Source organism: Ornithorhynchus anatinus, chromosome 11 (genome assembly GCF_004115215.2).
Source record: "Ornithorhynchus anatinus isolate Pmale09 chromosome 11, mOrnAna1.pri.v4, whole genome shotgun sequence".
Lineage (NCBI taxonomy): Eukaryota > Metazoa > Chordata > Mammalia > Monotremata > Ornithorhynchidae > Ornithorhynchus > Ornithorhynchus anatinus.
The window spans coordinates 53981638-54006274 of NC_041738.1; the positions used below are offsets into that span (position 1 = coordinate 53981638).

The 24637-nt window shown below is 58.9% G+C and overlaps 1 protein-coding gene across 11 annotated transcripts in view; it reads right to left on the reverse strand.

Annotated features, from left to right (window-relative positions):
• The window catches only part of PHLDB1 (pleckstrin homology like domain family B member 1), a 41084-nt gene extending 16807 nt beyond the window's left edge, over window positions 1-24277 (reverse strand). For 10 of the 11 annotated variants that reach the window (XM_029075560.1, XM_029075557.1, XM_029075555.1 and 7 more), the window contains exons 1-6: window positions 24209-24277; window positions 17103-17183; window positions 16449-16572; window positions 15262-15432; window positions 5485-5610; window positions 2006-3372 (exon numbers count right to left, since the gene is read on the reverse strand). In XM_029075560.1, the coding sequence (XP_028931393.1) occupies window positions 2006-3372; window positions 5485-5610; window positions 15262-15432; window positions 16449-16572; window positions 17103-17162 (1848 nt within the window). In that variant the 5' untranslated portion in view covers window positions 17163-17183; window positions 24209-24277. Of the gene's footprint in view, window positions 1-2005; window positions 3373-5484; window positions 5611-15261; window positions 15433-16448; window positions 16573-17102; window positions 17184-17658; window positions 17704-24208 lie in introns of those variants that run through there. The other variant, XM_039913480.1, reaches the window with a different exon arrangement.
• Window positions 24278-24637: the final 360 nt, after the last annotated feature.

Sequence of the window (24637 nt, forward strand, 5' to 3'; positions counted from 1 at the left end):
ACACCCGCTCAGCCACACAAACACACACCCCAGCCCTACTTCTCTTCCCTTGCCCCTTGGTCCCGTTTCCTGACCCGAGGAGGAGTCTGGCTGGTCTCCCCCTCTAGAATGTATGCTCATTTTGGGCAGGGAACGTGTCTGTTTACTGTTAGACTGTGCTTTCCCAGAGTTTAGTACAGTGCTCTGCACACAGTAAGCGCTCAATAAATACAATTGAATAAATGAATGAATGAATGAATGAACGGTTGCCCAGCCCAGATCCCCATCTCTGCTCAGAGGTCTCTTCCCTCCTTCCCCCAACCCCTCCCAGCCACAATCAGCTGGCTCAGAGGTGGGTAGTAGCCCAGGGTAAGGGACTGAGGGTATTTCTCTGTCTTTCCCCACCTCTTTGACTCCAGGGGTGCCCAGTTCCCCAACATCGCCCACCCATAGCCCACAGCAGGCCCTGACTCGGTGGCTTTCCCTCCTCCCCAGGCCGGATCTTCCCCCGCCACGGGCCCCAGGGCACAGATAAGCAGCTGCCAGGAGGGAGGGGCAGGGCGGGAGGCTTCAAAGCCCTCAAGGGGCAGGTGGAGACAGGCCGGGGCAGGTGTGGGGGATGGGGCTGCCTTTGAGAACACCAGGGTCCCCCAAGCCCCCCGCCTCGTGCCAGGCAGGCGAGGAAGGGGCTCGGCCTGCTCACCCCACCTGGTGACCATAGCCTCTTTTGGCTTCCCTTGCCCGGGTGTCGGGTGGCCGGCCTCTTCCTCCTCCTCCCTTCTTCCCCGGGGGGTCCAGCTGCGGATCACCGAGTCTCCTGGGTCCGCAGGGACGGACGGGTCCGTAGGGACGGGGAAGTCTCCCCTGTCCCGTTCCCCCAGCCATCTTGGGAATCCTGCCCTTTCAAGTGCCCCCTGCAGCTGCCCAGCCCAAGACCCCGCCCCTCGAAAGAACACACGCACACGGACACACGGACACAAACGGACACGCACATAGTGGCCAACCTCCAGGTCCCCCTCGCTGCACCCTCAGACCCCGTCCGGGTGGCACCACCGGGTGGCACCGCCGGACGGCCCCTGTTTCCCAAAGGACGAACGGGAGGGGAGAGGGGAGAAAGGTGGGGAGGGAGGTCGAAAAAGGGAGAAGAGACGAAAGAGGGATGGGGGAGAAGAGACAGAAGAGGAAGAGGGTGGCAGGAGAAGAGATGGGTGAGGGGCGAAGGGAAGGGACAAAAGAGGGGGGACGGGATGTTTGGAGGGAGAAAGGAGGGGGGAAAGGGAGGTTAAGGGGGGAAGGAGGTTGATAGGGAAGAAGGGAGGTTGGGGGAAGGGAGGAAAGGTGGGGGAGGGAAGGTTGGAGGGGGAGGGAGGTTAAGGGGGAAGGGAGGTTGGGGGGAAAGGGAGGTTAAGTGGGGGAAAGGGAGGTTAAGGGGGGGAAAGGGAGGTTAAGGGGGGAAAGAACGGTGGGGAGAGGTTAAGAGAGGAGGAAGGGAGGTTGGCCGGGAAGGGAGGCTGAGAAGGGAGGCTGGGGGAAGGGAGAAAAGGGGGGAGGGCAGGTTAAGGGGGAAGGGAGGTTAAGAGGGGGAAAGGGAAGAAAGAGTGGTGACAGGAAAGACTGAGGAAGCGTAAGGGGGGGAAGGGAGGCTAAGAGGTGGGAAGGGAGAAGGAGAAGGCCTACCTGGCTGGGCCGGAAGCCGGGAGCGGAGTCGCTCCGGCCCCACGGTGGCCCTAGGGTGGCCTCACCCCCCACGGCAGCCTGCGGTGGTGGCGGTGGCAGGCGGCCGTGGCTGGGCCCTGGGCCCCGGCCGGACAGCTGCCGGGGTGGGGCGGGGCAGGGAGGAGGAGGAGGAGGAGGAGAAGTGGGGGGTGTGGGGGGAAGGGGAAGGGGAAGGGGAGGAGGGGAGAGCTGGGCTCTTAAAGGGAACCGTCCCGGGCGGAAGACGCGAAGGGGCTCCAGTCCCGCAAGCCGCCCACATGGCCCCGGGCAGTGGAACAAGGGAAGGGTGAGGGCGAGGTGACCCACTGACCAGGCGCTCCATCTCCTGGTCCCGCAGGCGCTCCTGCCTCTGGTGCCGGTGGTAGTCCAGCAGGTCCCCCTCGACCCTCAGCTCCGGGACGCTGTTCTTGCGCTCCCTGGCAATGGGCACCCCCGGCTCGCCCGCTGACAGCTTCCTTCGCGCCCGCGGGCTCTGGCGGGGCGAGGGCCCGCTCAGAGAGCCCAGGCTGTATGCGGGACTCAGCCCGGGCCCGAAGGCGGCCCTGCGGGCGCCCGCCGCCTCCCCGAGGGTGGGCGAGGGGCTCCGGGCCCGCCGGACACGTCCCCCCAGCGTCCAGGCCGGGTCCTCGGGCGGGCCCGCCCAGCGCCGGGCCCGGGGGCCGTCCGGACTGGCATCTTGAGGTGCCCGGGAGGGCACGGGGGAGAGGGGCAGGGCCCGGCGGGACAGGGCCGGGCTCAGGGGCGGTCGGTCCCGCAGGCTGTCCAGCCCCTTGCGCCCCGGGCGGGGGCTCTCTGGAGGCTGCAGGGAGCGGGTCTGGGGGCCGGGCCCCGCCCCGGTCCCCTCGGAGTAGGTTCTGCCCAGCGGCTGGCGGGAGGGCCCAGCGGGCATGGCTCGGTCAGCGCCCGGGGGCTCCCGGAAGGGGCTGGGTGGACGTTCCTGGAGGCCGCCGGTTTTGCCGCGGGGGGCGGGAACCGGCGGCTGGAACTTGGGGGTCGAGCGTGGGCTTCCGGGCACGCTGGAGGGCTGGCAGCGGGCACCCCCGGCGGGGCGCTCGCTCAGGCCGACGGCCACGGTCGGGGGCACCGGCACGCCGAACCGCGGGCTCTCGGAGGCCTTGCGGGCCTCGGCCAGGACGGTGGCCGCGGGGCTGTCGGTCAGCAGAGCCCGGAGGCCGGGGACGGAGGGTCCGTCGGGCAACCCCCTCCTGCCCGGCTGGGGGCTCTCGGTCGGGCGGGCGCCAGCCCCGGGGGGATGGGACTGAGGGGGCTGCAGGGCCAGGTGGTAACTAGAGGAGCGGGCGGGCACCAAGGGGGGCATGGCGGGGCCCTGCTCGAGCCCGCTGGGTGAGGGGCTGGCGCAGCTGCCACTGCTGGCGGGCGAGGAGAGAGGGGAAAACGGGGGCGATGTGTTCTCGTAGCTGGAGCCCACGGACATGGCCCCGGGGCTGGTGGGCGGCGACAGCGGGTAGCGCCCGCCGTTGGGCAGAGGGGAGAGCGGGGAGGTGGCGGGCGGCTTCTTGGAGGGCCCGGCCGGCTCCTCCAGCACCAGTGAGTCCATGATGTCCTGCAGGTCCTTCTCGATGGAGCTGACCAGGGAGCTGTGGCTGGCACAGGCTGGACGCCCCCGGCTGGCAGGCCGGGGGAGGTGGTTTCCATTCACCAGGCTCTCCGACTCGACTGCGGAGACGGTGGGGTGGACAGGAGAGAGAATGGACTCACATCAGGAACCGGGATTCACAACCTCTCTGCCCTTTCTCATGCCCTGACCGACCGTCACCCCCGCATCACTCCCACTGGGTAGACGGTAGAGACGTAGGAGCCGGAGATTCCTGGGCCCATCCTTCCCACGTTTTCTGCCTCAGTTTCTCTGCTAGGGACAGACATCACCTTCGCTTACCTTGCCCAGAGGCAGGGTGGGAGGGGAGAGGGAGAGAGCGGCCTGGGTCCCAGAATCTCCCGCGGGGGGTGGGGGGAGGGGGATGCCCAGTGCCAGGCACTCCGACTGGCACCGCCGGGCAGACACGGCTCAGGCGGTCTCTGAATCCTCTTCCCACTTGGGCCCAGGAAGGAGAAACCCAACCTGTGGGGTCAGGAGGAGCGGGCAGGGCCCACAACCAATCAGGAGCCACTTGGCGGTGGGCTGGGCGGGGAGGGGGAGGAAGGGCCGGAGCTAATGGCCGGTTCCTGGAAGCCGGGCTGCAGGTCGGCTGTCTGGGGAGCAGCTCCACTCCAATTATCTCCATTAAGCTGCCAGCCCCTCTCCCTTTCCTCGGGCCAGACTGCTCCAGAACCACTGCCCACATCCGGCCCAGACCCAAGGCCTGAGTCCACCAGGTGGGGGTCTGGGGGGAGGCTCGGCTCCCAAGTGGCTGGAACCCAGGTGTCCTAGGCCTCGGGGGATTGGGGGACCATCCACATCACGAGTTTAGAGGTTCAGGTGAAGGGCTGGGAAACATTAAGTTCCAGCAGGCAACAGGGAGTGGGCATTTTTCTGGGCAAGGTTGGGGAAAACACCATCACCCTCTGCCCATTTCCCATTCACCATCCCCAACCACTAATAATAATAATAACGGCATTTGATAGGCGTTTACAATGTGCCAAGCACTGCATGGCGTATCGGAGAGAGCTCGGGACTGGGAATCAGGAGGTCACAGGTTCTAATCCCGCCTCTGCCACCCGTCTGCTCTGTGACCTCGGGGAAGTCAATTCACTTCTCTGTGCCTCAGTTGCCTCATCTGTGGATTAGAATCCACGACCATGGCCATGGGTCACGGCTCCAGGGTTCCCAGCAGGGCAAAGAGGGCATGCCTAGTTTAGGACTTCACCTGACTTGGGGACAATTCAGTTTCTCTCTGGTGGATCATTCATTTAAAACAAGCCACCGCCATGAGCTCAGCCTACCGTGGCCTAGTGGATCGAGCCCGGGCCTGAGTGTCAGAAGGACCTGGAATCTAGTCCTGGCTCTGCTACTTGTCTGCTGTGTGACCTCGGGCAAGTCACTTCACTTCTCTGGGTCTCGGTTACCTCATCTGTAAAATGGGGATTAAGACTGTAAGCCACATGTGGGACAGGGACTGTCCTACCGGATTACCTGATGTCTAACCCAGCACTTAGAATAGTGCCTGGCACATAGTAAACGCTTAACAAATTCCATTAAAAGAAAAAAAAATCAATCAGCCAGTGGTGCCCCAAAAGTGTGTGTTGGGGGAACGGCAGGGGCGATGCCCGCTGGTGGGTAGAACCCTAGTCCAGCTGGGGTGAGGGCTAATGTGAGCTCTTCCTCGAGGAGCAGAGAACTGCTCCAGAAATCTCATCGACGTGATGAGGGGTGAGGCTTCAGCCCCTGGCCCTTTCCGGGTACTTCAGGGAGAGGAGCTGGCGGAGAACCCACATCCCCCAGGGGACCCAGGAGTCACTTGAGAACTGGGGAAACCCAACACTGAATGGCAGTGCCCTAGATCCACCCCCGCTACACCTGCCTGCCGGGCCCTCAGCCCAGGGAGTCAAATCCTCAGCCTTGTCCATTCCTAGCACTCCCAGCCTGCCCCGGAGTCCACAGGAAGCTGCCAAAAGCGAGCGCTGGACTGTAAGCTCCTTATGGGCAGGGACTGCCTCCCCTAATTCTTTTGTACTGTATCTCCCAGGCGCTTAGTACAGTGCTCTGCACATAAGAAAGCGGTCAATAAATACCACTGGTTGACTGATGCAGCCCGTGGAGTCAGTGGACCTCTCGCCCCAGCCTTCCGACGGCTGGGTATTTGTTCTGGAGGCTGGCACACAGGCACGTACCTTGGGTCGGGCTGTAGGGTGCTTCAGGGCCCCGTGCCCCTGCTGGGATCATACTTTTCATCCACTTAGCTTCTGCCGGGTGGTTAAAGCGAAGAAAGGTGGACTGCCCAAGGCACAGCATGCAGCCTGCAGAAGGCGGGAGAGACAGAAGGGCAGGGAGTGAGCTAGGGGTGTGTGGGGCGGGCAGCCAGGAACCACAAGTGCCCACCCTTTCTCAACCCATCACACGTATAATCCCGGACAACCGCACACAGAACGCCCCCATCCCTCTCCAATCTGGGGGACTTCTTCTCCTCCTCTCTCCCCCTCCTCACAGAGAATGCCGTCCTGGGAGCCGGCATCCCCTGGATTCTATTCCCAAACTGCTGCATTACCCTCTCTGAGCCTCAGTTTCTCCCTGGAGCAGGAATCACCCGTACCCCCAGAGTGGGTGTCGCAGCCGCCACCCCTGCCGGTCAGCTGGCAATGTGTGTCCCTGGACATAGGGGGACCAGGGGAGTGAGGATGGCTCAGCACAGACCGTCCCCACTATTGCAAAGGAACTCAAGCCCATGTGGTACCAGATAACCTTCTCCTGCTCAACCACTGGCGTGTCTGAGCAATGCTCACCCCGAACGGCTGGGGGGCCAGAAAAGGTGCCTGGCTGGGTTGTCATGGGCACAGGGTGCCAGAGTCATTCACACCCTAGATACAATCACACCGTCAGCAGCATCTCCGCAATCTCAAGGACGACACTATTCAGGTAAGGAGACTGGCTTTGAAAGGGATATTTTGCTCCTCGGAAAAGTTGGTGGGGGCTGTGGGAAGGAAAGCAGGAAAGGACCCCAACTTTGAGCACTTTAAGGACCCGGGTGCGAGTCTTTCCGCTCCGGGGGCCCCCAGAGCCGGGGACGGACCCAGTGCGGGTCCCCGGCTTCGGGAGCCTGCATGTGCCTAATTGGGCAGCACAAGCCTGGTCCTGCCTGGGAGAGGGGGGAGAAGGCGGGGCCCAAGCCAGGGAATGTGACCTGGGGGTATGGGGAGTGTGTAAGGCAGCAGCTGTGCCCGCGGGCGCCGTGGGCACATCCTGGCAGGCCTCCACCACTCTACCGGTGCCAGCAGGCGCGTGGGCCCCAAAGGAGCCCACGGGGAGTGCCGAGAGGAGGGGGCAGGCAGGGGAAAGGGCTGGCACTGACCCCCAGACTTGCCTCCAACCCCCGGATGTGCCCACAACCTTCCCCCTGGGACTGCCCAGCCTGAGGCCACCCAACGCCCCGGACTCCGAGCCAACCGAGTCACGGCTGGCGGGGAAGGCCGCATTCCTGGACGCTGAGACACGGCTCGGCTCGGTCGGGGAGCGCGGGCAAGGGCCATTCGGGGCCAGGTGGGGGCACGCTGGAGGGGCAAATGGGTGGCTGAGGATATACCCAGCTGCCTAGTCCCCGGGCAGAACGCTGGATGGGCATCTGTGGGGCCCTTACCACTTCCCGGGGCTCACAAGATGTCCTCCCCACTACCCTCGGCATTGAGCGACGGCCAAGTGCCTGCCCACCTCCCCCAATTCAGATACGCCCTTGGGACCTCTAGTGCCCACGGCCGACTGGCACAGAGAAGTCAAATGACGGGTTGGTGGCCAGAGCCAAGCGGATGCGGCTGCTGGAGAGTGGGAGGGAGGGTGGGTGGGGGCTGATGGCCAAGTGGGCGCCCGGCCTCTCCCCCTCGGCTAATTAACAAGCTAATTAATTAGGATTTCGGCCCGGGCTGGGAGGGAGAAGGAGAGGGACAGGACGAGGCTCCCCGGCCCACCCAGGGCGGCCCCGGGGAGAGGGGAGCCGGGCTGGGCCCGCTCCGCCTCCTCCTACTATAAATAGGCCGGGCCGGGCGGGTGGGCAGCCGGGTGGGCAGCCGGGTGGCCGTATTAATAGAGGGGCCGGCGACTGTGGCTCCGCCTGGCCGGCTCCCGCCCCAAATTAACTTTCTATTTCCACTCGAAGGCCTGCCGCCTGGGGGGGACCCAGGGGTCCAGGCCTCCAGCCGAGCGGCTCCACCTCTGGACGAGGGGGTGGAGGGGGATGGGACAGGGGAGTGCGGGGCGAGGTGGGGTGAAGGAGTGGGGGGGGGTGGCGGGGAGAGGTGGGGTGAAGCAGGGGTACAGCTGGAAAAATTGGGGCTTCCCCAGGGCGGGCGGGACACGTGGGTGTGAAAGAGAGAGAGGGAGCCTGAAGGCCCCTCCTCCAGGGACGGACAACACACACACACACACACAGAGTCACCCCCACCCTGGATTGGGGGCTTCTGAGTACCCCACGGGGAAAGGGGTCTCCCCTCCAGGGTCACACATCACACACTCACTTACATGGGCACCTACATCCACACACGAACAAGGGCTCTCCTTCGGACGAAACAAAAGCCCCGACACGACGCCCGGAGAAACACCAATCCCCCCCACCCCCACATCACCACCACACATACACAAACACACACACCTTGGACAAACACACAATCACACATACAGCTCCCTCCGGCGACTCACAGCTAGGCGCCGCCCCCCACTCGGTCAAAACGCAGATCACACTGACATTGCGGGGGGGGGAGGGGGGGGGCCTCCGCTCCCGGACCCACAACCACACACGAACTCTCTTCCATCACACAACCACACATACAGCCCTCCCCCCACCCCAGGCCCACAACCACACACGACTCTCCCTCTCCTCCATCACACAACCACACATACAGCCCTCCCCCGCCCAGGCCCACAGCCCCACACAACTCTCCTCCATCACACCACCACACATACAGCCTTCTCCCCCGCACCCAGGCCCACAACCCCACACAACTCTCCTCCATCGCACCACCACGTACACGGTCCCCACTCTCCCACCTCGGGCACACACACAAATACACTCGATCCCACAGAGCCCCCCCGGCCAGGACACACAACCGTCCCGGAGCAGGGAGCCCCCAGGACCCCCAAGCCGGGGCCCGGTGACTCACCCCGCGGAGGCCGGCTGGGTGCCCGGTGGCCGGTGGCCGGCTCCCTCCCGGCCCGGCCCGGCCCGTCCTGTCCGGTCCTGTCCCGGCCCCGGGGCCTATTGAGGGGGCGTGGCCGACCTCCCGCCCGCTGCGCTGCTGTGCCCGGACCCAATGGGAGCGCAGGAAACGATCGGGGGCGGGACGGGGGCGGGGCCTGGGGCAGGGGGCGGGCCCGGGGGTCGGGGGTCGGGGGTCGGGGGCGGGGGACAAAGAAGAGCCCGGCGACCAAGAGGCGGCGGGAGGGAAGAGGAAGTGATGGAAGAGGGAGAGAAAGAGAGACACTGGGGGGAAGAGAGATGGGGGAGACACACTGGAGGGAAGAGAGACACTGGGGGCGGGGGGGAGAGACTGGGAGGAGAGAGGCTGCAGGGAGGGACTGGAGGAAGAGAGACGGGAGGGGGAGAGACCGGGAGGAGAGAGGCTGCAGGGGGAGAGACTGGAGGGAGGAGAGATGGAAGACACTGGAGGGGGAGAGAGGCTGCAGGGAGAGAGACTGGAGGGAAGAGAGACAGGAGAGAGAGACACTGGAGGGGGAGAGACTGGGAGGAGAGGCTGCAGGGAGAGAGACTGGAGGGAAGAGAGATGGAAGGGAGAGACACTAGAGGGGGAGACACTGGAGAGGGAGAGAGAGTGGATAAAGAGACTGGGAGGAGAGAGATGGGAGGGAAAGAGACTGGAGAAGGAGAGACTGGAAGGAGAGAGGCGGGAGGGGGAGACACTGGAGGGGGAGAGACTGGAGAAAGAGACTGGGAGGAGAGAGGCCGCAAGGAGACTGGAGGGAGAGAGATGGGCGAGAGACTGGAGCCGGGGGGAGGAGGAGGTTGGCAGCCGGCTGGGTGTGGGGGTGAGGGGGAGGCCAGCTGAATGAAAATGGGGTGGGGGGATCGGGGCAGCCCTAGGACCCCCCCCCCCCCCCTTACGGTCCGTTGTTTCCTTATCCGTTCGGAAAGGTGACCGGCCCTGGTCTTGAGCCTCCCCACACCGCCTTGGGGAACATCCAGCCCCCCGAATCACCACCCCCAAATCCCTACCCCAGAGCCCATCCCCAGAGGAACTCCACCTGGAAGCTCCCTCTTCTGTTTACAGTCAATTTGGGGTGGGTGTGGGGGGATGGCTACCTAGCTTGGAGGAAAAGTCCTGCTTTATTAACATTGAATAATAATATTTAAATGCCCGCTACGTGAAAAGCGTTGTGATAAATTCTGAGGGATATACAGGTCAATCAGATCAATACTATTTGATTGAACATCTCTGAGGGCCCCCATACACACACACTCCCCAATTAGCTGCGGTTGTGCTGTGAGGGAGGGGAAAAGGAGGTAGGGGCACAGACCCAAAAAACACACCGGCACACAGAAACACACACAGGCCCCTCTACCCCAGACCCATTCAAACCCACACTCACCCCAGAGCCTTAGGAGAATGGAGGTATGAGGTTGAGTCAACTTTCCAGAGAACAGCCCAGTTTATTTTCCATCCCCGTTAACCTCCCTAAGCGGGGGAGGAGCTCACAGAAGCCAAGCGAAGCAATAGACATTAAGGTCGGGGTTCCTCAGGAAGAGAGTGATTCAGCGGCAGTGGAAGCTGTGACCCTCCGGACGGAACTGCTCTCACTGCTCTCATTCACTGCACTGGGGGTGGGCGGGCTGGGGGCGTCCTCCACTTTAAGCCCGACAGGAGGGTGGAATGAGAAGCCGAGCCCCCCACCACTCCTTTTCCCTCTTTTCTTCCTCCCCTACCCACCGCCCCCAACAACCTCCCTTGAAGCAGGTCATCTAGCACAGGGTCATTCATTCATTTAATCAAATTTATTGAGCACTTACTGTGTGTAGAGCACTGTATACTAAGCGCCTGGGAGAGGACAATACAATAATAGACACATTCCCTGCCCACATCTAGCTAACAGTTCTGTGACAGAGAGCTAACCCTCTAACCTCCCTCCTCTGCCTAAAGAGCCCCACCCGGTTTTAAGAAGAGGACAGACTGAGCCCGGTTTGTCCTCTTAAAACGGGGTTGGCCCGCCCTACTCCACATCATATCCTCACTACAGTCCATATTTCATTCCGCCGCTCAGATCATTTTTCTTAAAGAACACATGATTCCCCACTCCTCAAGAACCTCCGGTGGTTGCCCATCCATCTCTTTACCATCTGCTTTAAAGCACTGGATTAGCTCACTCCCTTCTATCTCATCTGGCTGATTTCCTACTACAACACAGTCTGCTCACTTGGCTCATTTAATGCTAACCTGCTCACTCTATCTCCAGCTGATGTTTCTCATCACTCTGCCTCTGGCCTGGAATTCCCTCCCTCTTCATAGCCCACAGACGATCACTCGCCCCACCTTCAAAGCCTTATTAAAATCCCACCTCCTCCGAGAAGCCTTCCTGGACTAACCCCTCATTTCCCCTACTCCCTGTTCCTTCTGCATCACCTGTGCACGTGGATTTGTACCCTTCATTCATTCCACCCTCAGCCCCAGAACCTTTTTGTACATATCCATATGGACAGGGAACGTGTCTGCTAATTCTCTTGTATTTTACTCTCCCGAGTGCTTAGAAGAGTGCTCTGCACATAGTAAGTGCTCAGTAAATACAACGGATTGATTGATTGATCATAGGGTTGGGGTCGTGGGCTATGGCTTTGGGATGCCAGTCCAAACTGAAGGCCTTGGGACCTTTCTCAGATTCTCTTCCATCCCCTCAGGGTCCATCCCCTACCCCTGTCAACCCCCCACCTAAAAAGGAGGGTGGAAGCCTGGGGGGTTGTCAGAAGAGAATGGGGAGGAGTAGGGAGCCCCCACCATCCCCACCAAAGTGCCAGGAGGATGCCTGAGGAGTCAGTCACTGCCACCCCAAGTAGGCAGTATGGCCTAATGGAGAGAGCACAGGCCTGCTGTGTGACCTTGAGCAAGATGCTTAACTTTTCTGTGCCCCGGTTCCCTCCTCTGTAAAATGGGGATTCAATATCTGTTCTCCCTCCCACTCGGACTGTGAGCTCTACATGGGACAGAAACTGTGTCTGAGCTGATTAGCTTCTATCAACCCCAGAACTTAGTACAGTGTTGGTATTTGTTAAGCGCTTACTATGTGCCGAGCACTGTTCTAAGCGCTGGGGTAGACATAGGGGAATCAGGTTGTCCCACATGGGGCTCACAGTCTTAATCCCCATTTTACAGATGAGGGAACTGAGGCACAGAGAAGTTAAGTGACTTGCCCACAGTCACACAGCCGACAAGTGGCAGAGCTGGGATTCGAACTCATGAGCCCTGACTCCAAAGCCCATGCCCTTTCCACTGAGCCACGCTGCTGTAGTGCTTGGCACATAGTAAGTACTTAACGAATACCACAATTGTTGGGCACTAGGACCCACATGAGGACTTCTCAATCACAGTTGGCCCAGCTGGCACTTACTCCCTTGCCAATCAATCATTCAATGGTATTTACTGAGCGCTACTGTGTGCAGAGCACTGTACGGAGCACTTCAACCATATTCATCGAGTGCTTACTGTGTGCAGAGCACTGTATTAAGCCCTTGGGAGAGTACTATACAACAATGAACAGACATATTCCCTGCCCACAACAAACTTACAGTCTAGAGGGCAGGGATACAGACACGAACACAAAGCCTTTGGGAACGTACAATATGATAGAGTTGGTAGATGTAACCCCTGCCCTTAATAACAATAATAATAATAATAATAATGGTATTTGTTAAGCACTTACTATGTGCAAAGCACTGTTCTAAGCGCTGGGGTAGATACAAGGTCATCAGGTTGTCTCGTGGGGCTCACAGTCTTCATCCCCATTTTACAGATAAGGGGACTGAGGCCCAGAGAAGTTAAGTGACTTGCCTAAAGTTGCACAGCTGCTAAGTGGCGGAGCCGGAATTAGAACCCATGACCTCTGACTCCCAACCCCCGGCTCTTTCCACTAAGCCACACTGCTTCTTGTGGACCTTACAGTCTACAGACGCCAATGCCCTGTAGCGTGGCTCAGTGGAAAGAGCACGGGCTTGGGAGTCAGAGGTCATGGGTTTGAATCCCGGCTCCCCCCCTTGTCAGCTGTGTGACCTTGGGCAAGTCACTTAACTTCTCTGTGCCTCAGTTACCTCATCTGTAAAATGGGGATTAAGGCTGTGAGCCTCATGTGGGACAACCTGATTACCCTGTATCTACCCCAGCGCTTAGAACAGTGCTCTGCACATAGTAAACGCTTAACAAATACCAACATTATTATTATTGCTGGTTCCTTCCAGAATGGCTGAGCAGCCTAAGGCAAGAGTGAGAAGCTGGAGAGAATTGTCCACTTACACACTCACACACAACCAACTGCACAAATGGACTCCTATTTTCATGGGTACCTGGATGAATCCATAGCATTTATGCAACCACTGGATCTGGCCTAACACCCGTGTATAAACTTTCAGGGCCACAAACGCATTGTAGCATATATACGAACAGAGAAAAATACAAGTTCCATAAACATCCAGAGTGGCAAACACACTGAACACATAATCACAGGTACATACACCCTCACAGACACAGGAGGGTAAACACTCCGACACACAAGCACATGCACACACATTCACTCACACGTGCAGTCTCCATGGAGACATACTCCAAGAATGTCCAGCTCGATTGCCTTGCTGGAGCGACGAGACAAGATCCTCAGCTCCCAGAGCCCCCAGGGAGGAGCAGGAGAAAAGGGGCCGAGAGGGTGGAGGGAGAACACGGCTCCTTTGTGTCTCTCCTTCCCACCCACGCAGACTGCCGAGCTCCCCGGAGGTGGATGGGCCTGAACAGGGAGCGTGTCGGGGGCATCTGGGTCCGGGACCGAGGTTGGTCCGGGGGTGGGGGCCGCTGGGGGCTTGAGAAGGGTACGGAGCTCTAGGAACTCAGGAAATACCTAACGAGACCTAATTAATGGGGCGAAACACCCAGGAGGGCGGCTGAATGGGGGCATTGTACGTGGTCTCGGGGGCCGGAGGAACCCTGGCTTCATCTGGTTTCGCACGTGTGAGCGGGCGGAGGGCAGGAGGAGCGGGTTCTGTAGATGTCCCCTCCTGGGGAGCCACAGAGGGGAAACCATGAGGTACTCCCCCAATTCCCTGGACATTTGGTCGCCCACTTGACTCCAGCATGCCCAGGCTCCTCGTGACAACACCCTTCTGCCAGGCTTCGGATACCTCTTGGATTCCTTTCACAATGGGCCTGGGAGATGAAAGAAGGGCACACTTGTATGTCACCACCCAGGCCCTCCCTCCTAGTCGTCCCTTGGAAATCTTAAAGTGATATCATCGGTGATCCCACCTTGGGCGTGAGAGGAAGGGGAGCATGGGTGTCAGAGCAAGCGGAGACTGAGGGAGTGGGTGGGGTTCCTGCGGGCTGGAGCCTCGGGGTGGGGTGATGTGGAGCTCCTGCCCCAGGTCTGGCATTGCCACCTCGTGCCCTCCTTCTCCTCCTCCCCCAGAGCTGGCTCCCTTCCACAGACAGGATGCAGTCGCTCTGCCAGCCCAGGAGTGACAGCCGGACCCCCGTTCCCACAGCTACCAAACCTGGTTCACAGCTCTAGGGACAAGCTCTCCCGAGCTTGTGCTTGAAATGTGGGGTGAGGAGAGGCATTTCCATAGCAACCAGGGGACCTGGCACCGAGGACGTTTCACCCTATAACCACTAGGCCCAGTTCCCGCCCTGTCTGTCTCCACGGCAACTTGAACAGCTACCTTAAGAGCAGGCTGGGGGCCTGTTGCCACAACAACCAAGGCACTTTGGCCCAGATGGTTCTACAACACTGTGATGGGAATATTGCCATGGCAACTCCCTCCCTCTCACACACAGACACACATTCTCTATCCCTCAGTTTGTCCCTCCCTTTTTCCCTCCCTCCCTCCCTCTCCTCACACTTTCTGTCCGTCTTTCCCTGGCTTCTTCTCCCTCTCCCTCCTTCCTTCCCTCCTTCTCCTCCCTTCCCTCCTCCCAGGCACCCCTCCCAAGACTAAAACTCCCCTTGGCCACCCCCACCTCCCCTCCTGGGATCAGGGAGGACCCAGGATCCCAGCTCTGCGTGTTTCTAAGCGGCCAGCTCCCCCAGTTCCCTGCCTCACACAAACAGCCCCATTGTTCCTGGCCTCCCTCGGCCTCCCGCCACCTCCCGCCACAGCTGTCACGCCACTGCCCCGCGATGCCCTTTGAGAGCTGGTGGTGTAATCTTCTCCGGGGCTCACGGGGGGAGAGCGATTCTCCCCTCATAGGGCCAGCATGGAGGAACTTGCGTGTCCACATGTACATGTGTCTACACACCACACATGCACGTACACAAACGGGGAAAGATGACTGCACCCTGTTGCCTGGCCAATATGGCTTTTCGGGTGGTTACCATGAGAACTAGGAGGGTGGGCCATGATGCTTGGGACCACCAGTCTCTGACATGAGGGGCCTCGGAGCGGGGCAGGGTGGTCTAGTGGATAGAGCATAGGCTTGGGAGTCAGAAGGACCTGGGTTCTAAGCCCGGCTCCACCACTTGCTTGCTGTGTGACCTTGGGCAAGTCGCTTAACTTCTCTGGGCCTCAGTTCCCTCATCTATAAAATGGGGATTCAGTCTGTGAACCCTATGTGGGACAGGGACTGTGTCCAACCTGATTATCTCATATCTACCCCAACACTTAGAACAGTGCTTGGCACATAATAAGCACTTAATAAATACCATTACTATTAATAATAGTAATACTATTGAATGAATAATAATAATAATAATAATAATAATACCTTGTGTGAGGCGGGTGGGCTGTCGGACTGGAAGACCGTCGATGGCACAGGGGTTGCCACAAGGGTGCAGGGTGAGTGTACCCTGCACGTTCTCAATGTAGCAGTGTTCCCCCTCCAGGCCAGGGCCCTGCAGCGAGATGTCCTTGGCGGCCGAACCGATCACCGTCCTCCCTGGGGGGGGTGGACAAAGAGTAAAGGTCAGCGGATGGGCAGAGAGGAGAGGTCAAGGGGCAGTGGCCTGGCCCAAGCTCAGGGAGCAACAAGAAGCAGAGACACCTGCCCTCCGAACCTCACCATTTCATCCCTTGAGAGGGGAGAGAGCCGGTGGGCCCATAACCTGCATTGGGCTACAACTGGCAATGCGGGGGGCCCAGAGCTGTTCCTGACCCTCCCCAGTGAGACACTCTCTAGCAGGAGGGGAAACTGAGACCCAAGGCAAGGGCTTCTGGCTACTTCGTCCCCTTTCATCCTATCCCTCCACCTTCTCCCTCCCCTTCTCCATTTCCGCCTCCCCAACCCTGGCAGAGCCTCAGGGCTGGTATCTGGAGAATGCCAGGAATGCGACTCCTCAAGCCAGCCAGTGCCGCGGGAGGGATGGGTTGAGGGGGCGAGGGGCATGGGGAGAGGGGCACGGGGTGAGGGAACTCACCTCGGGGATCCCCGCTGCCTTAGCCCGTTCCCTGGGTACCCAGCTGGTGTCACTGCTGGGGCTAGACCTCTTCCTCCCTCACCCCCGCCTCCACTCCTCCTTCCAGACTAGGGGCACAAACTGGTTGCCAAGAGCAACGAAGCCTTCTCCCCCCACCCCCCTGGTCCTTTTCCCCTCGGCTCTCGGTTCTCGCCTTCTGCCTCCCTTCCACTCCCGCCTCCCCTTCTCCCCTCAGCTTCCCTCCCGTTCTAATCTCATCTCTAATCCAGCCAGGGCAGGCCGGAGTCTGGATCAGCTCCCTGGGAGGGAAGGGGAGTCAAGGGGGTGGGGACAGACCTTTCTAAAGGGAAGGGGAAGGGATGAGGAGAGAGGGAGAGAGAGTGGCAGGGGTGGGTATCACCCACCTCTGGTCAGATTGTGGGAACCCAGGTTCCCCCGAGAGCCCAGATCTTGCCCATTCATCTAGGGCATAGGAAAGACCTGCTAGGTGTCTACAGAGGGTGGACAGTCCTCTGACCCCAGAGAGGGCTCAACTCACCTTCCTCCAGGGGCAGCAGGGTGATCGCTGTGCTGAGCCGTCCACTGCCCAGGCTCACCAGGTGGGGCTTGTCCGTCTGGACTTTCAGCCCTTTCCCCGTCTCGATCAGGTCCAGGGGCCCCTTCTGTGGCAGCATCGGGTAAAGGGGGGGAGGGGTCAGGGGGCTGAGGGGATGGCCGGTTAGGGGTGCCTTTCCAAGGAATCAACTCATTGGTGCCATAAGTCAGTCATATTTATTGAGTGCTTACTGTGTGCAGAGCACTGGACTAAGCACTCGGGAGAGGATGATAGAACAACAGACACATTCCCAGTCCCCATTGAGTTTACAGTTTAGAGGGGAAGGTGAGACTGAGTCCAACGGGTCTGGGTCACTAGGGGGCATGACCTGGGCGGTGGAAACTCCAGGCCCAGTTCTCCCACCTGGGACCGCCCCAGGTATAGAGGAACAGAGCCCCAGAACTTTTGAACAGGATTCCGAAGAGAACCCATTAGTCTAATTGGATTGAGGAACCTTTGCTAATGGGATTGGATGGGATGGAGAAGAGGTGATTGCTGAGTCAACTGTCGCTCCTGGAGGCAAGGAGGAGACAGGGACCGAGGAAAGGAGAAGAGCCTGCCACCTGCGCCTTATGCCCGGCGCTGGGCACAGCTCACCTGGATGATGGCCTGAATCTTGCGTCCAGAACCTGCCATATTCCTGTTGAAAGCCTCCATAGTCTTGGGGCCCTGGAGTTCCTGGGGAGGGAACAGGAGGAAGTGGAGGAGGAGGAGGTCAGGGCTGGACGGTAAAGGCAGGAGTGGGGCTTAATGCCCACTGCCCACCTCTGGGAATGATGAAGTAACCAAGACATTTCAGACAGCCTTGCCCCATGCCCATTCATTCATTCATTCAGTTGTATTTATCGAGCGCTTACTCTGTGCTTGGGAGAGTACAATATAACAACAAACAGATACATTCCCTGCCCACGACGAGCTTACAGCCTAGAGGGTAAAGCTTACAGTCTAGAGGGGGTGTCCATCCTCTCACCTCTATGGATAGGACAGATTCAGGGGTGACCACCTCCAGAGGGCAAATGGGCAGAGCCAAACCGACAGCCCAGGGTACAGGCTGCCCCTCTGTTCCTCTCCACCTGAGTAGCAGGGACATTTCTGTCTTTGGGGCACTTGGTATTTCCTTCTGAGAACCTGCTATTTTGCTCCAGTGGCTCACCTTAGTCAGAGGGTGAAATGGGTTCAAAAGGCAGGCAGAGTTCCAAGCACAACTGAAAATACACATACAAGGTGTTGGGATTGTGCATAGAATATATTTTAGAGGTTTTTTTTCCTGCAAAGTTGCTACTCTAGACTGGGTGTAGAGGCCCTAGTGGGAAATCTGCAGCCTGGACACCTTGTCCCTTCCTTGTGTCCCCTCCTGCCCAGACAAGCTATTTTTTTCATTATTATTATTATTATTATTATTATTATTATATTTGTTAAGTGATTACTATGTGCCAAACATTAATACCAAGTTCTGGGGTAAATGTAAGATAATCAAGTTGGACACGGTCCCTGTTCCACTTGAGGCTCACAGTTCAGGTAGAAGGGAATGGTATTGAATGCCCATTTTACAGATGAGGAAACTGAGGCCCAGAGAAGGTAGGTGATTTACCCAAGGTTGCACACAGCAGGCAAATGGCAGAGCCAAAATTAGAATCCAGGTCTTCTGACTCAAAGGTCTGTGCTTTTTCCACTAGGCCACGCAGCTTCATGGACAGGGAAAGTCTGCCCAGTGCCCGCTGATGTGCCCAACAGCCATGGCCCAGCTTCCTGGGGGAGGAGGGGTCAAGAAATCCTGGAAGATAGAGGGTGCCAGGGTGGTTGGCAGAGCTGGGACAGCCCATTGGATTCCCAGCCCCCAACTAACTTCCCCTCCTCTCCCTGGGATTTTATTATTATTATGTAATAATAATCAAGATGGTATTTGTTAAGCACTTACTATGTGCCAGGCACTACTAAGCGCTGGAGTGGATCAAGCATATCAGGTTGGACACAGTCTCTTTTGCAGTCTCTTTTGCACGTGGGATTCACAGTCCCAATCCCCATTTGACAGATGATGTAACTGAGGTCCAGAGAAGTAAAGTGATTGGCTCAAGGTCACACAGCAGATATGTGGTGGATCTGGGATTAGAACCCAGATCCTTCTGACTCCCAGACCCACGCTCTATCTACTAAGTCATGCTGCTTCTCTTAAACCAGACTAGACTGGGTTCTGTTTCTCCTGCCTCCTGTCCCCCCTCCCCACTATTCCATTTTCTCCTCTTCATCAGCTGTGGGATTTAGTGAGGGAGGGGCTCTAGGGACCAAGACCCTAGGGGAAGGGGAGCCCACTTTCCTCCAAGAACACCACAGCTGCACACACCTTTGAGTATGGTCTAGTAGATAGAGGACGGGCCTGGGAGTCAGAAGGACTTGGGTTCTAATTCCAGCTCTGCTATTTACCTGCTGTATGACCCTGGGCAAGTCACTTTCCCTTCTTAGTGCCTCAGTTCCCTCATCTTTAAAGTGAGGATTAAGACAGTGAGCACCATGTGGGAAAGGGACTGGGTCCAAACCGATAATCTTGTATCTACCCTAACACTTAGTACTGCGCCCGGCATAAAGTGCTGAACAAATACCATTAAAAAAAAAGTCACGGGGTCCACTGTCCTGCCGAGTGCACCCACGCGTGCTAACACCTGCACTCGGGACCCAAGTTAGGACCAGATGGAACCTCTTTTCCTGCAGGAACCCCCTAGCCCCCACACCTCAGGGGTCTCTGAGTCGCCACGGGTGCCGGTTTCAGAGACCTCCCCTTCGTTCCTGCTGATTCTGAGAGGAAACAGGGGCGGGATCCAGGACTCTGGTGGGCAACGGACCGGCCAGCAGGGAGTGGAGTCTGAGTGGAATCGGTGGTGTTACTAATTTTACTCCAGATCTCAGTTCCCGCCCTTCCGGCCTGGAGTGGAGCCCTCGCTCTGGCCTCTCTCCCACCCTCAGCTGACCGGAAGTGCCCAGAGCGACGCCGTGGGCCCCAGGTAGGCCGGCCTCGGGGAAGGTGCCAGGCCTCAGAGCCCAGTGGGCAGAGCACCAGCTTCTGGGGCAGGAGGCAAAGAGAGGGAGAGAAAGGAGAGATGGAGAGAGGTGTAAAAGGAGAGCGATAAGGAGCTTGAGAGAGAGAGAGAGATAAGGGAGAGTGGAGAGGGTGAGAGGAGAGGCCTGGTGAAAATTAAGAGGAAGATAAAGGTTGTGGAGAGGAAAGAGGGAGATGGGGAGAGAGATAAAGAGGCCCGTTAGGCAGATCCATCCATCAATCAATCGATCAATGGTATTTATTGAGCGCTTACTGTGTGCAAGGCAGTCAGTGGGATTTGAGATGAGGAGAGGATAGGGGAGCGAGTCTAGGCTTGCTTCCTCGTTGCTCCTCAGTTGAGGAAACTGGATCTCCCAGAGGCGAGAGGGGAACCAGGGTCAATCAATCATGTTTATTAAGCGCTTACTATGTGCAGAGCACTGTACTAAGCGCTTGAGAGAGGACAGCACTACGGAATTAGCGGACACTTTCTTTGCCTATAATGAGTATTCAATCTAGAGGGGGAGACGCATTACTATGAATAAATAATTTATAATATATATTTTAAAGATACGTATATAAATGCTGTCAGGCTAGGAACGGAACAAGCAATAGAGAAGCAGTGTGGCCTGGTGGATAGGAAACCGGGTCTCCCAGAGGTGACAGGGGAACCAAGGTCAATCAATCATATTTATTAAGCACTTACTATGTGCAGAGAGCTGTACTAAGCACTTGAGAAAGGGCAATACAACAGAATTAGCAGGAACATCCTTTGCCCATAACGAGTTTATAATCTAGAGGGGAGACATTAATATGAATGAATGATTTATAATATATAATTTAAAGATACGTACATAAATACTGTGCGGTTAGGGGTGGGGCGAGTAGTAGAGAAGCAGCATGGACTAGTGGATAGAGCACGGGGCTGGGAGTCGGAAGGACCTGGGTTCTAATCCTGGCCCCACTTGTCTGCTGAGTAACCTTGGGCAAACCACTTGATTTCTCTGTGCCTCAGTTACCTCATCTGTAAAATGGGGATTAAGATTGTGAGCCCCATGTGGGACAAGGGACTGTTTCCAACCTGATGGTCTTGTTTCTACCCCAGCACTGAGAATAGTGCCTGGAACATAATAAGCGTTACTTACAAATACCATAAAAAATACCATAAAGCAAATACCATTAAAAAAAAAAAGTGGCCCAAAATCACACAGAATGAAATGCCTAGAGCACGTGGAAGGGAGATGGAGCTGGGGAAAAGGGGGCTTAATTGGGGTCGCGATTTTCTCTCCTGGGACCGGGAGACTGGGGATTCCATTTGAAGCGGGGAAGGGGGGGAAAGGGGTGGGGTTCCCAGCAAGCAGGAGAAGACCACCCCCTACACCTACTCTCACCTCCATCTCAATCATTCCAGGTTCCTCCCTCAAACCGGGTGACTCAGGTCAAGGGGGTGAATGGGAGAGGAAGGACGAGGGACCCACCGGGTCTGTCACCCCTTCGGTCTCAGGAGAGGTCGCTCACTGCCTATTCATCCTTCCATTTATTCATTCAATCGTATTTACTGAGCGCTTACTGTGTGCAGAGCACTGTACTAAGTGCTTGGAAAGTAGAATTCAGCCATAAAGAGAGACAATCCCTGTCCGCAATGGGCTTACAGTCTAGAGAGGGGGAGGTAGACAGCAAAACAAGTAAATAGGCATCAATAGAAATAAACAGAATTATTAATATAAACATATATACATAAGTGCTGTGGGGAGGGATGGGGGAGAGCAAAGGGAGAGAGTCGAGGGGACGCGGGGGTGGTGGTGGTGGAAGATGGGAGAGAGGATCTGGGGGTCTGAGCCGGGAAGACCCCAGAAAGACCCTGAAAGAGCCATTGGTTTGGGATCCCCAAAATCCAGACCCCCAAACCTCAAGATAACACTCAGTAAAGATCAAAGCTCAAAACCCAACGAAGATCACACAGGGAGACGTCCGTCCCTCCTCCCCACCCGCGACTGGCCACGGTAATGACCCACGGCTCGGCGCCGGCCCCTTAGATCTCCAAGCATCCCGGCCTCTGGAGAAACTGAGGCTGGAGGAGGAGGCCGGGAAGCGGGGGAGGAGAGAGATGGGTCCCCCTCCAGCTCCGAGCTCGGGTCTCTCTGCTCCCCGGGGTCTCCCGCCTCTCACCAGCCCTTCAATCCTGCAGCTGGACCCGCAATCCCAGGACACATCCGCTCCCCCGCCCGCCAAGGTCCGGCCTTGCCCGGGAGGAAGGAAACTGAGGCCTTGGGGAGTTGCGGGGGGAGGGATGGGACTCAGAGGAGGAGACGGAGGAAGAGGGCGGGAGTGGGGGGGACACTGAGGCAGCAGGAGGGGAGTCCAGATTTGGAGGAGGGATTCTAGAGTTGGGGAGTGCCCCCTCCTCCTCCCCTGTCGCCCCCCGCCCTCCTTCCCAGCCGGACAAGGCCTCTGTGTTGGAGCGGCAGCCTCAGCTCCCCGGCCCCTCCCTCCCGGCGGACAAGTGTCCTTTCTTCGGGTCGGGCCGGGCCGGAGAAGGAGCCGCTTGTTCGGGCCGAGGGCGGGAGGGCGGGGACGCCGGGGGCCGGGGAAGAGGGGTCCCAAGAGACTCCCCCTGCGGGAAGACCGCTACAGCGCGCACACACCCACACACACGCTGCCAGAGTCTCACCAAGTCTACAAAATAATAATAATAACAATGATATCCGTTACTATGTGTCAAGCACTGTTCTAAAAGCTGGGGTGGATGCAGGGTTGTCCTAAGCGGGGCTCACAGTCTTCACCCTCATTTTACAGAGGAGGCCCAGGGAAGCGAGGTGACTTACCCAAGGTCACCCAGCAGACAAATGGCGGAGTCGGGATTAGAACCCACATCCTCGGACTCCCAAGACCGTGCTCTTGCTACTAGGCCAGGCTGCTTCCCAGAAGGGTCATCCAGAGCGAATCCCAGAGGGAAAGTGACCCCACGGCCTCGGGGTTGGCCTGTCTCACGCCCTGGGGGTGGGAAAGGGCGATCTGGGCCGCTCTGTGTGGTGGGTGACTCGGTGTGCGTGGCAATGTGGAGCCCCGCTTGGGTGGGTGTGCCGAGTGATTGGGTGGGGGTGAGTGCGTGGGACATTAGGTGTACTGTGAGGGCACGGGTGATGGTCTAAACGTGTCGCTCGGCGTACGTGACGACGTGTACGTGTGACCTTGTGTAGGTTTGATGCTGTTGGCGTGATATGGGGTGGTAGACTGTGTGCAGGTGTGATCGTGTGGATGAATGATGCTGAACGTGTGATGTTGAGTGTATGTGTGGAGTGTGTGTAGACGTGACCGCGTGTACGAGTAATAATAATTGTAGCATATGTTAGGCCTTTACTATGCTCCGGGCGCTGTACTGAGCACTGAGGTGGATACGAGCAAATTGGGTTGGACCCAGTCCTTGTCTCATGCGTGATGCTGTACGTGTGACACCGTGTGTAAACCTAGAGAGTGTATGTGAGTGTTTGTGTCTGTGTCCCTCCCTCCCTCCCTCCCTCCGTGAGTCATCGGAACCGCTGATCTAACGGGGCCAGAATGCGGCCCCTCCCCGCCGGGCCCGGCCCGGCCCCCGCTTCGCTGACCCCCGCCTGGGACGGCTCCGGCCGCGGTCCCGCACGGCCCCCGCATTCCTGGCCCCGCAGCGGGAGAAGGGACAGGCGGGCCCCGGCGGCGGGGACACCCACACACCCACACCCACACCCGCTCCCCTCCCGCACCTTCAATCCGGTCCCCGCCCCCGGGCCACGTCGGAAAGTAGCGGAGCGCTCACTTCCCCGACGCACACATGCACACACACGTACACAGACACACACATACATCCACACTCAGACACACAGGTACACACACAGACACAACACACACACACGCACGCACACGCAGACACACAAGCACAAACACAGCCAACACTCACAGACACGTACACGCAGACACACAGACAAGCACAGACACACAGACACACACACAGACACGGACACACACAGAGACATACAGAGAACCCTCTGCCCTCCCCCCGGCAGTCGCAGAATCCCTCTGGGCTCCCTGTTCCGCGGCCCTCGTCCCCTCGACCCCTTCCTCAGGGGAGCCCCGGGTGAGTCAACCTGGCCCAGCTCCAGGGGCCGCCCCCGGCCCGGCCCGGCTTCCCCCGCTCCGGGGAGGGGGGCCGCGGGCAGGACTCGAACCCAGGATCGGGCGCTCCTGACTCCCGGGGCTGAGGCCCCGCACGTCGGAAAGTCCAGCGCTGCCCGGTTCCCCAGCCGGGGGCTCCGGGGGTTCTTCTGGTCGCCCGGCCCCGGCGAGAGGGTCGGGGAGGGGGGTCAACTTCCACGACCCTTCCCCTCTGCCCGGGGCCCCCCTCCCCAGAGCCCCCGGGGTCCGGGGTGAGAGGAGTGGCCGCCCCTCGGAGGTCTCCTCTGGGGGTCCTCCCCCGGGGCCCTGGGCCTACAGGCTCTCTGACCCCAGGGACCCCAGTCGGCTGCAGGACATCGAGCCCCCTCCCGCCCACCTAACCCCACTATGAGGGGGTTGAGATAACCTTCTCCCCCGGGAAGCCCCCTCCTCCTGCTTCCTGCCACCCGGAGCCCCCTGCCCCCTGAGCCCCCTGAGCCCCCTGAGCCCCCTGCCCCCCCTGCCCCCGGAGCCAGGTCTTTACCTCGGGGGGCGGCTGCCCCTTCCCTCCGTGGCCGCCGGGTCCGCTCCTAGATGACCCACCCGGCTGGGCCTCCCCCCCACCCCCGGAGCCGGCCGAGGGAGGGGAAGGGGAGGGTCTGAGCTGGACCCCGCCCCCCGGCCCGCCACTGAAGCCGCCCTTGGTGAAGGACCTGGTCTCCCCCTCCTCCTCCTCCACCTCGCTCACAGCGCTGCATTGTTCCCCTCCGCAGCTGCCTCGTCCCCCGTCCCCTCCCTCCAGGTGATCGGGGCTGCGAAGCCCCCCGGACTCCCGAGTCCCCTGTGGACCCTCTCCCGCGACCCAACTGAACCCCGGCCCCGTGTCGAAGCCCCACGGCCTCGCTTTATCAGCACGGCCTAGCGGGTGGAGCCCGGGCCTGGGGCTGAGGTCATGGGTTCCAATCCCGACTCT